This window comes from Ostrea edulis, chromosome 4, assembly GCF_947568905.1.
Source record: "Ostrea edulis chromosome 4, xbOstEdul1.1, whole genome shotgun sequence".
NCBI classification, from domain to species: Eukaryota; Metazoa; Mollusca; class Bivalvia; order Ostreida; family Ostreidae; genus Ostrea; species Ostrea edulis.
The window spans coordinates 34883399-34896249 of NC_079167.1; the positions used below are offsets into that span (position 1 = coordinate 34883399).

The 12851-nt window shown below is 35.0% G+C and overlaps 1 protein-coding gene across 4 annotated transcripts in view; it reads right to left on the reverse strand.

Moving 5' to 3' along the window:
* Positions 1 to 592: 592 nt before the first annotated feature.
* LOC125668453 (dual 3',5'-cyclic-AMP and -GMP phosphodiesterase 11-like) overlaps positions 593 to 12851 on the reverse strand; it is a 68920-nt gene continuing 56661 nt past the window's right edge. For 2 of the 4 annotated variants that reach the window (XM_048902640.2, XM_048902642.2), the window contains 4 exons: positions 12520 to 12534; positions 5618 to 5692; positions 5063 to 5146; positions 593 to 4705 (listed from right to left, as the gene is read on the reverse strand). In XM_048902640.2, the coding sequence (XP_048758597.2) occupies positions 4442 to 4705; positions 5063 to 5146; positions 5618 to 5692; positions 12520 to 12534 (438 nt within the window). In that variant the 3' untranslated portion in view covers positions 593 to 4441. The remainder of the gene's footprint in view (positions 4706 to 5062; positions 5147 to 5617; positions 5693 to 12519; positions 12535 to 12851) is intronic. The other 2 variants (XM_048902641.2, XM_048902643.2) reach the window with 1 other exon arrangement.

Here is a 12851-nt window from a genome sequence, read left to right on the forward strand (position 1 = left end):
CCATCCTACCCCCGGGGTCATGATTTTAACAAACTTAAATCTGCACTATGTCAGGCAGCTTTCATGTAAATTTCAGCTCTTCTAGCCCAATGGTTCTTGAGAAGATTTTTAAATGACCTCACTATTTTTGTGATTATCTCCCCCTTTGAAGAGGGCATGGCCCTTCATTTGAACAAACTTGAAAGCCCTTCACCCAAGGATGCATTTTGCCAAGTTTGCTTGAAATTTGCTCTGTGGTTCTGGAGAAGTAGTCGAAATTGTAAAAAGTTTACATACGGACAGACGACGGACAACAGGTGATCAGAAAAGTTCACTGGAGTTTTCAGCTCAGGTGAGCTAAAAAGAAGTTAAAACTGTTCAATTGTTAATGCGCGACAGACGAAAACAAACAGACCAATGGCAATAGGTCACCTGGGTGACTCGATTGGCCTTTAAAGCTCAGGTGTGCTTTTAGCTCAGGTGAGCTAAATGAGTGAGACACCAACATTATGTGCAGATGTCACATGAAACTTCAGTGTTTGTATATCGCCATTTAATACTCAGTCTCTCACATTGAAGTCAAAGAACTTGTATTTATCACTGCAAAGACAACTCAGAGTTATATGTGATTGTTTATTTGGGGAGGGTAAGAAAAAAATGATGTATCACAGAAAATAATCACAATGCCTAGACATAAGGCAGAAGTTATCATACAACATTAACATTTGCTGCCAAAACAAACAGTAACACAAAAAACATTCTATGCTACACACTTGTACATAACAAAGGGAAAAAATATGTTATTTTCTATTGACAATTTATAGGGATAGTATATAAATGTATATACCCTTGTGTTTGTAATGAAAAAATATTTTTAAAAATGACCTTTTTTGCATTTTTGGGACTCTAGAGAAATCCACTTTATTTGTTCAAAACTTCTCATCGATAGCTATGCTGCCCCTTTGTACACTATATATATATAATGTGATTTGCCTTTAATCATAGTTAATTTTCCTTACAAAAATGTTAAAACTGCAATCAATAGACTTCATTACATCATTCCTGTACCTGATCAATTTATGTTATTACAGTGATAGAGTTCTCCATCTTATTTGGGGGACATGGTTCCTTAAATCTAAAACTTTACTGCATTTATACAATCCTGAACACTTCAATTTAAAAACTCAACAAAATCAAAGTCACAAGACACCAACAAGCTACAGTTGTAATGTTTACAAACTTAAAGTACATGTATACAAAAGGATAATTTATTTATTTATACTGTACCATAATTAACTGGGACTGGTTTTGAACTATGATTTATCAATTTCAAAGTGTAAGTGAGATTTTAAGTAGAATGCCAACATGACAAACATATATACCTCCATACATTTATATTTGAATTTCACTACCACACATTTAGCATTCTATATATACCTGCAGATAAATCTAAATCTAGACCCATCTTACGTTTATATATGGTATGGCGAGTGTGACGTTCAATTCCATCTGAAAAAGGTCTTAAAGTTGATTAAAAATTGTTCTTCCCTCAAACAAAATTTAAAATACATAGAAATTAAAAAAATTTGCTCCAAAAGATCCTACATGTTCATATATTACATGTATAGTAAATGTATTTCAACAATTTGAAGTATTTTCATTCATGAATGGCTGAAATAAGATCGCGTACCATAACCTTTTATACAGGTGTGCAAGCTTATAACAAGTTATATATCAGTGAAATAAAACAAAATCATAGCAATCAATCCTTTGTCTCAGCCTTGAATTTTTTAAGCTAAGTTTAACATGTTTAATCTGACCCGCAATGGAAACATATGGGTCAGAATCACATCAGATCATATGGGTCAGAATCACATCAGAATCTGGGTTCATATATCTTACCACTTTCTCAAAACTGCAGGGTTCATCTTTTCACTTTCTCAAAACTGAGTTCAAGTTACCACTTTCTCAAAACTGGGTTCAAGTTACCATTTTCTCAAAACTGAGTTCAAGTTACCACTTTCTCAAAACTGGGTTCAAGTTACCATTTTCACAAAACTGGGTTCATCTTGTCACTTTCTTTACACTGGGCTCATCTTATAATTTAAAAATGCATTGATATGATATAAAATGTGAATATGGTCTTGGAATTTATTGACTTCACACTTTATAATAACAGATGACACTAGTTCAAAACTTCATAATAGCTTAATACCCAATAATGTTCTAAATATCTCTATTAAGAATAACATTCTAGAGGTGGAATTCTGTTTAAAAATGACATACATACAATATACTCAGGGTAAGATACCATGCCATCATTTAAAAAATATCTTGAGAAAAACTGTAAAAGGCACCTTCTGCATACCATATTTCTTAGTTTTAATTAAATACAAATTATTAACAGATCTTGATGGCAGTAATGTCTTCATTCATTCACTGAACACAAACTGTAATATCAAAACGGATGCACTTTTTTAAAGCTTCAATGTTCACCTACCCTGCACAAATACTATGGTTATATGGAATCATTATGCATACTTGTGGTTGTCTGCTTATTGTAAATTCCTCATATTGCCTGCAGGTATCTTTTGTATGATTGATTCTGTATCAATACATTGTCAAAATTATACATGATAACTAATGAATAAGATCATCAATACCATATTGGTGAACTTTTCAAAGAACCCCCAAAATGGTAGCTTTTTAACTTAAATCAGCCCATTTTACAAAAACTTGCAAAAATTCTTTCTTTAATATTGTCTAATCAAAATTTAAAAACAAAAAATTAAAAGCATGTGGATTAATAACAGATACAGTAGGACCCTTTTAATGTGGTCATAGTTTAATGTGACTTTCTGGTTTATTGCGATATTTTTTGCAAAACACAAAACCCTTTCTTTCTGAATCATTGTAAATTTACCTCAATATAACACTTCGGGATGCAAAAGTTTTTTATCCTCATTATAATCCTATCCACTTTTTTGTGTAAAAAACTTACAAAACTCCGCAGAAGGGGCATATAGTAATAGGATTAGTAATGTCTCAATGCAGGGAAACATGAAGCTACCTGCACCAGGTTACCTTGTCAATTTTGGTTTTTTTTTTCCACACCTCTACTTTGCAGTAGGACTGATTCCTTGGATGTGTAAAGTATTTAATCACCTGTTGTGCACATGAATGGACAAGCAGAACTTGCATTTTCCATTGAAGTAAACACTCCAATTCACTGAGACACAAAACTACCTGAATCTTATGCATTGTTCAATAAACAGTTACAATCACATACAATTAAGTTTATATGTTGTGTACCCCGATTAACTGAGCAGCTGTTGTTTTTTTTTTTTTGCATTACTTTTTATTTAGGCATCAACTGCATAAGAATACCAAATACGTAACTTTTCATTTTATAAAATCATAGAAGATGTACATGCCTTGTAATGTCTGTACAAGAAAACCTTCAATTATCTGTGGTGATGATCTGCTTAATGTGATGAAATAGCAGGGGAAAACAATACATCACATTAACAGGGCTCTACTGTATATATTTTGCAAAAATAAGCATAAATAAATTTTTCCTATTTAAGAAATCTATAGTATTTACAATCAAAAAATAATAATTAGTTTAATATATCAATTTTGAAATCTACTTTTTATATCAAGTTTTTGAAGGTGACAACACCCTTTGTGTCTTGTTCAACATAAGAGAGTGGGTAATGAGAGAGAGAGAGAGAGAGAGAGAGAGAGAGAAACACATTCACACATTATTGTTCATTCATTGTTATATGTTTATAGTCCTCAAGCTCAATTAACCATCCTCATTTAAGTGATAGGACAATTAAGAAATAAATTTCAATTTTGAAAATACACATGAGGGTACATGCATTAGTATTTCAAGAAAACTAGGCCTGCATGTCAGAAGCATTGCAGTTCAAACCCTTATGTATTTTGAAACATAAAATTCATTTCTAATATTTATACATTCTACTTTTCTTTCGGTCAGAATTCCCAGCCATTCAAATAGCTACTATATTTATCAAGATTCATGTCGGCATGGTTCACAACTGAAAAACCTTCTTGAGGAAATGGCTATCATTACAATTTATAAAGATATCAAAGGCAAAGACATTGAAAACGTAAATACCATGTACAGCATGAAGGGTTTTTGGTTTTTTTCCACAAAGATACAAATACAGCAATGGTCGATGCAATAAATTAGCACAGAAAAAGCAAATATCACAATGACTAATTTAATGGATTGGTCAAATAACATGCAACGTACTGCATATAAATAAGCAATTCTTCATTCTGTCTCATATAACCCACCACGGAGATCCTAAAATACTTCACTTAGTCAAACCCTGAGACGCGACCAGGGTCATCTGAGACAGATTGAGTAACACTCAGGGACTTTTGAAAAAGATTTGAAATAATCTAAAATGGTTAAAAGAGCATGCATTCATTAGCTAACTGCAATGTCTTCTGCATCTTCACCACTTTCAGTGTCCATAGGTTGAAGGTTGTTGTCATCCTTACTTTCATTATCCATTGCCTCATCCTCATTGCTTTCACTTTCTTGGAGGTTGTCATCCTTGCTTTCATTCTCTTTTTTGCATTCATCCACAACGTGCTTGCTATTTTGCTGCGACATATACTGCCAGTTCTGACGATTCTTTTTACAGCCATCCAACAAAGGCTCCAATCTGGGTGAAATCTCCGCAATGGCCTGATATTACAAGAAAACACATGACAAACTCTAACATTTGAAGTGAAATCTCCGCAATATCCTGACGTTACAAGAAAAAACATGACAATCTCTAACATTTGTAGCCCCAACTTGGCCCCTGGGGTCATTGTTTGAATGTCTTTAAAAAGAAAGATTTTACATCTCATATATCATTGCAAGTAAAACCCTATTGTAGCCTCACCTTGACACCATTTAAGGGTAATGTTTAGAAGAATTCTTATTCACACTTTATGAGAAAGCTACAAATCCATTGGAAGAGAGGGATTTTTAAAGGACCTTACTGGAACTTAATTACAATTTATCTCCCCTTGAGATGGAGAGAAAGAGAATACTGACTTGGTACACAGGCAAACAGATGGAGTCAATGAATCCCACTTGCATGTCGGGAAGATGGTCTTTTTTATCTCTGTCCATCATTTCCTGAAACCATCAAAGAGTTAGTCTCGATCAGTACACTCAATTAACAACATCAAATAGGATTCTTTTATTCACATTAATCGGTGTCTGTCTAACATATTACAGACGACCTAATACTACAATCTATTGATTCATCCTGTATGGCATTATCTAAACTTTAAAGATAAAACCACAGAAAGCATTAACCCCCTTCTAGAGCTGCAGATGTAGACACATAAATGGTATTTTGGAACATTTTCAAGAATTTATGAAAAACTAGAAGAAATCAAAAATACACATCGGAGACTACAACTGTCTGGCGCATTATATTGTACAGTATCTGAATTAGACAAAATACTACTCCGATTTCATTCATCTATTAGTGAGAGCCAGACAAAATCATTTTTTAATTTGTAATGATCATATATATGACAGTTGTAAAACTTTATGATCATTAATTGTAAATCCCTATAAGAGATTTTGAATTATCCTTACTGCAGGTTTGATATTCAGTTGTGTTTTCTCCAAGTCCCCTTGTTCAAAGAATTCACTGGCTATGAGATCAGCAACCTGCAAATAATAAACAAGTATGTTTTCAAATAACCCTTTCTTTCAATGAATAATTATTAATAAGTCAAGCTGCACCAGTGTGCATGTTTGCAGTGCAGAGGTGCATCATTCAGACAACAAAGATTGGATAAATGAGATTGTAGAATTGAAATTATTTTGCAATGAAGTTTTGCAGGATCCAGTCTGCTAACAAAAATAAAATCATAACTATATGATATCGAGTTGGTCCTCCATTACACAGCCTCATGTTCGTACCAAAACGGTGACCATTGAAACACCTCTTGGGGAAAACGCCTAGACAAAATATCCAAATTTGAATAGAACAAGAGGCCCAGGGGCCTTATAGGTCACCTGAGTATCATGTAACAACCTTCCAATGTTTGAATTAGGTTTGTGTTTAAATATAAGAATTTTACTTTTGGATGGAAGAAACATTGAATAGCTATGTGGTCATGAAGTACATGTGTCATTCTTATGTTCAATCAATAATCCTTTTTAAAAAACCTAGGTCTGAGACATCATAAAGAAAAGGGTTATTTACTCCTTAGATAAAACCAATATACATAATAATTTCATGTCTGTCAAGCAAAGGGTTCTTAAAGTATTGAGTAGTTGTATATATTCCTATTATTCAGTTTACTCTTGTCTTTGTGATTTTATTAGCTACAATGGTCATCTTCTCCGAAAGGAACCAGTTTTTTTTTTAAATTACACTCATTTTGATGGTTTTTGCCCCACCCCTCAGGCCCCAGGGGGGCAGGGACCACGAATTTCACAATTTTTGTTCCCCTCCACCCACAGATGCTATATGCCAAAATTGGTTGAAATTGGTTCAGGGGTTTTAGAGAAGAAGCTGAAAATGTTCAAATGTTAACGCACGACGACGGACAAAAACAGAAGATTTCCAAAGAAATATTGCATTTTCACTATATAATCAATCAGCCCCGCCTTTGCACCAGAACCCCTGACCCAGGGGCCATAAATTTCAGTTTTGAAAGAAGCATCCTTGATCATCATTATCATACTATTAGTTTGTCTATACTTAATACCCAGTAGCAGAGGAGAAGATTTTCAAAGAAATAAAATGCATCTTCACTATATGATCAATAGGGCCCCACCCTAATACCAGAACCCCTGACCCAGGGCCCATGAATTTCACAATTTTGAAAGAGTCATCCTTGCTCATCATAACCATGCTATTGGTTTGTCTACTTTAAATACCCAAGGACAGAGAAGAAGATTTTCAAAGAAATAATGCATTTTCACTATATGACCAATAGAGCCCCACCCTAACACACCAGAACCCCTGATCCAGGGGCCATGAATTTCACAATTTTGAAAGAGGCATCCTTGCTCATCATTACCATGCTATTAGTTTGTCTACTTAATACCCAGAGACAGAGAAGAAGATTTTCAAAGAATTTCTACATTTTCACTATATGACCAATAGAGCCCCACCCTAACACAAGAACCCCTGCCCCAGGGGCCATGAATTTCACAATTTTGGTAGAGGGCTCAACGCTCATTATAATTATGCCCACAGTTTGGCTTCTTGATGTCCAGGAGTAAAGAAGATTTTTTAAAATTACACTCATTTTGATGGTTTTGCCCCATCCCTCAGGCCCCAGGGGGGCAGGGACCACGAATTTCACAATTTTGTTCCCCTCCACCCACAGATGCTATATGCCAAAATTGGTTGAAATTGGTTCAGGGGTTTCAGAGAAGAAGCTGAAAATGTTCAAATGTTAACGCACGACGAACGACGACGGACAAAAACAGATAGCAATAGGTCACCTGAATGATTCAGGTGACCTAAAAAGTTGGATGAACAACACTTACATTTGTACACTAATGATTTACCCCCTAAATTACAGTGTCTCTTCACTGATTATAATCCCTGAAAATTTCCTGTCTCCATCTAAAAGCGTTCTACACAAAAAGGGGTGGATAAAAATAAAGAAAGTCAAGCTGACCTGCAGACCAGAAGTGAATTTCTTAATCAGGGAAAATAACAATCACAATACTGTTTATTATCTCTGAAAATTTCATCTTGATTTAATGTTTTAAAAAAACCCAGGAATTATAGTCCATTGACATTTCAACTCGAAGTTATGTCAGACCAATATCAGAAGTCTACACACAATAATCTAAGCAAGTCTGAATCAGTTTCTGAGAAATACAGCAAGGAGAAAACAAGAGGTTCAGACCTTATCAGTCACCTGAGTACTAGTTAAAAGTACCACTACTCCCAAGGGTTATGAAATGTAGAAAAAAATTCCTGTTCTGAATATCTAAGCTAAATTCTAATATTCAGCAACAGTATAAATCAAGATGTGTTCGTTAAAAAACTTCAATGCCCTCAAAAGTGCATACACTGATGAAAGCCTTTACATAATATAATATATGCATTAACATTAAACGATATGACTAATTTGGACTCATCCTTGAGTCAAAACCCTGGGATTGCAAAATTCACCATTTTTTAATTATTATTTTTTGTACATCCTTTTCTGCTATTCCTAAATATGCATTTAGATTTTTATATCAGCAAACTTAAAGAAGTCCTTCAAATCATTAAAATTATTTCAGCAGCACCCCGAAACCAAACCCTTACCCCTTAGAATCATGAAATTCACAATTTTGGTAAAGGACAACCTGCATCATCTAAATATCCATTAAGTATCAATAGCATTAAAGAAGATATCATTTACAAATATGTTTAGCACATATACACTATGCATACCAAGTTTGGCCCCACCCTGGAGTCAGAATCTCTACCCCGGGAATCGATCCTGAATGTTACAATTTTGGTAGAGGCCTTCCTGTTCTACATCACTATGCATTTAGTTTTTCTTAAAGATATGCAGGTGTAGAGAAGATTTTTGAAAATTGGTGAATTTTTGGCAGTTTTTGCCCCACCCCTATGGCCCCTGGGGTGTATAAATCCTGAAATTTACAATTTATGTCCCCCTTGTCCCAAAGATGCTTTATACCAAATTTCAAAAGAATTGGAATAGTACATATGTGGTTATCAAGAAGAAGTTAATAATGTTCAATTGTTAACGCACGATGCACGTCGCTCGATAACCAATTGCAATAGGTCACTTGAGTAAACCCACATGAAATTTTAAGTTGCTGTCTCTCATGAATGTGCACAGCTACAAACACATGGAAAAGAATTTTAAACTTCTTTTGGTATATTCTTACCCATTCAGAAAACCTCTACTCCATGTCAAAATAAACAAGAGGCCTATACAGGCCGCCTTATCAGTCACCGGAGTTTTATAGTTAAAAGTATCACTAGCCCCAAGGGCTATGAAATCTGTAATAATTTTCCGGTTCTGCACATCTAAGCTAAATTCTAATATATATTGATCATAAACAATTTGTGTCCCACATGTCCCAAAGATGCTACATAATATATGTTAAAACACTATATGACTATTTTTTTACCCTTCCTAGAATCAGAACCCTGGAGTTGTGAAGTTCACAATTTTGGTACATTTTTTTTCTGCTTTTCCCAAATATGCATCTAGTTTTTACACAATATCAGGAAAATATTAAAGAAGATTTTAAATGATAAAGACAATGACCACTATGAAAATTTTAGCCCCACCCTGGAACCAAAATCCCTAGCTACAGTTCTGTATCCTTGGGGTCATGAAATCTACAATTTTGCCAAATTAAGGGCTAGCTATCTGCTCTTTCAAAATGTCCATTTAGTTTAAGATGTAATTTATTTACACATAACACTATATTTGCCAAGTTTGGCCTCACCCTGGAGTCAGAACCTCTACCTCAGAGATCATGAAATTTATAATTTCATAGAGGCCTTCCTCCTCTACATCACTATGCATTTAATTCTTATATCTGTGCAGTTGTAGAGAAGATTTTTGAAAATTGGTCAATTTTGGCAGTTTTTGTCCTGCCCCTAAAGCCCTGGAGGTGCAGGAATCCTGAAATGTACAATTTATGTCCCCCTTGCAGACCAATAGCAATAGATCACCTGAGTGACTCAGGAGACCTTAAAAAATTGGCTGGAAGTAATATTAAGATGTGTTTCTCCCCTAAATCACAGTGCCTCTCTATTGACTATAATCCCTGAAAGTTTCCTATTTCTATCAAAAAGCATTCTAGAGAAAAAGGAGGGGGGATACAGAAACACAGGAAGTGGTGCAGACCGACTGGAAGTAAATGTTACAGAAATATTTGATGTTACTCTAGAGATAGTGTCAATAACACATGTGAAAATCATGTCAAACACTTGATTTATAGGCAAAATTTATGGTGACAAAAAGTATGTTATCTAAAAATCAGAAGTTGCTGTTAACTTCCGGTAAGTCTAACATTTGTTGAAACTTCAAAAGAGAACTAATAACAAACAAGCAATAAAGCTGAAATTTGACGTTTCTATTGTTCACTTTTGGTGATGACCGGAAGTGGCGGCTGACACATTTAACCCTATTCAGCACATCTACAACTCATTGTCTATCACTCATAAAAGTTGGGAGACTTAATCCTTCATCATTTCAGAGATCTTATGCAGACAAAATATCTTCTTAAAAACTGACAAGAGGCCCACAGGCCTTATTGGTCACCTAATAAAAAAAATTATCACTACTCCCTAGGGCTATGAAATCTAGAAAAAAAATGGGTCAAAGACTCAATTGGCCGGGTTGCAATATTTAGAGTAAATAATTTGGGTAGGGATTTATTTGGTGGTAGTTATCTGTTGCCCCGTTCGACTTACTGCTAATGCAGTCACGGACAACGACATGTCTCTTACTGTTACCGTGAATAGTCACATTTCTACGTTTGAAAGATGTACACTCGGTCGTGGCGAAATAGGACAATGGATCAAACTCCCCGTCGAGGCCTCATTACGTCACCTACGAATAGACCTCTCCTATGTGACGCAGCACAATATACAGATTTGTATATTGTGAGTCCGCGGTTATCACGCAGGCAAATAACACTAAAGAAGTAGTTCGCAGTTAAAAGTTTGAAGATATTGATATTAAGAGCATTAATATAAAAGTATGGATTTTATTTTAAACATAAAATGATCAAAAGATCATTAAAAAGTAGGGATACTCTGTTCAAATTATTGTGTAAAGTAATGAACTTGATGTTTACGTTCTTGTTTTGAAAGTTGTTTACGTTTGACGTTATGTTTTTCGTCATTCTACAGTGACGTCACAGTATATGCGGCCTAAGAAATCGCTATCCCATAATGCCGAAGTAGAAGAGTTTGGTTTGTGAGCAAACGAACTCTGGTGGAAGTTTGGACAATGGATGTCTAGAAATTGCGGACGTTGCTGGCTTATTGGCCTCACAAATTCTGCAAAACATTTTGCCATCACGAAAATTTCCTCCGCCATTTCAGGACTGGGGTTCTTCCTTTACTTTTGCATTTCTCTTTAGACATTGCTACGCCATCTTTTGATGCAGAACTTTCCCCGTGTGATTCTTGAATTTCTTTGTTACATGTACAAGGCTGAGGCTTCTGTTTTTTACTATTGATAAATCCAAAGTGCTCTAAACCTTGTTTTCCCGCCATCTTGATTGTTTTGACCGAGACTAAAAATATTTATTCAGACTTCCGATCCCGATTCTAAAATTTTACTGGTTGCCCAAATTTTCTTCACTAGCGAAAATGCGACTTAATTATAATCTCTAGTCGAAAAATTGATTTTCTGGTCGCAAATGCGACCGTTTTACTCGCAACTTGGAGCACTGCTGATATATGTACTATTAAGTAATAATAACTAAAATGAACAATAACTTCAGGTGCTTGAATTGTATATGATTATATGATAAAGAAACAGAATTTCTCTATTTATATTGCAAATTTACAACTCATGCCCAGAAAATTTGACATTCATATATAATTGAATTTTTCCTCAGAGGTAGTGCAACTAAATTTAACCACAAAAGATAATCTCATTTACCTTTTTCAAGTTGAACTCTATTTTTAGTAACAACTTTTTGCTGTAGTGCCCATATTCGACAAAGGTCAGACTTAAAAAAACCTAGTGCATAACTTCAATATATATACTTACTTTCTGCAAAGTTTCAAGGTTGTAGATTAAAAACTGTAGGAGGAGTTGATTTCACAAAATTTCCCCAACCGCCCACCCGCACTTCACCATACTATAGACCGGATTTGCACTTCGTGAAACCCGGCCAAAAATTCCTGTTCTGAATATCTAAGCTAAATTTAACATTCAGCACAAGATGTGTTCTTAAAACTTCAATGCCCTCAAAAGTGCATACACTGATGAAGGATTTAAACTTTCTGAGTTATCATCTGGAAACCAAATTTTTCTGAAATTTTCATTCTATTTTCGGTCACTGTGACCTTGACCTTTAACCATTTTTTGCCAAAATTGATAGGGGTCTTCCTTACCTGGTACCCAAAAATATATCAAAGTTTCATTTGATTAGATTGTAAACTTTTTGAGTTATCATCCGGAAACCAATTGTTGACACCCGCCCGCATCACCAATCCAATAGCCGAGTTCAATTTCGTTGCAACATGGCTAAAAATTGGTCAATTTTTGGCAGTTTCTGCCCCACCCCTAGGGACCCAGGGGTGCTGGAGTTCTGAAATTTACAATTTATGCCCCCTTTGTCCCAAAGATGCTTCATGCCAAATATGAAAATTAAGAATTGAACTGGTAGTTATCAAGAAGTTAAAAATGTTCAATTGTTAACGCACGGCGCACAACGACGGACGACAACCAATTGACCAAAATTGACCATATTTGCTGTTGAGATTTTATCATTCCTAGTATCCCTTAAAGCTTCAAGAAAATCCAATGTACCATCTCTGAGAAATCCTGGCGATATAAAAAGGGAAAACAAGAAATCTTTAGACATATATACGCCCCTGTATGGCAATATTGAAAGGGAACAACATTAAATTCAGAATGTCTGCAATGGCAGTGAAAAATAAGGGTCATATCTACTAGTCAAGCGCAACCACAATAATAGTCATTTGAGTTACAACATTTGACCTCCGGACTTGAAAATGGGGGTTATCTACTCTTTAGAGGGTACCAGTGTATCACATTTGATGTCTGCCAAAGAGTTCACAGAATATTTTGCAGAAATTTTTTTTTTAAGTCCAGAGTACTTTGACCTTGTGACCTTATAA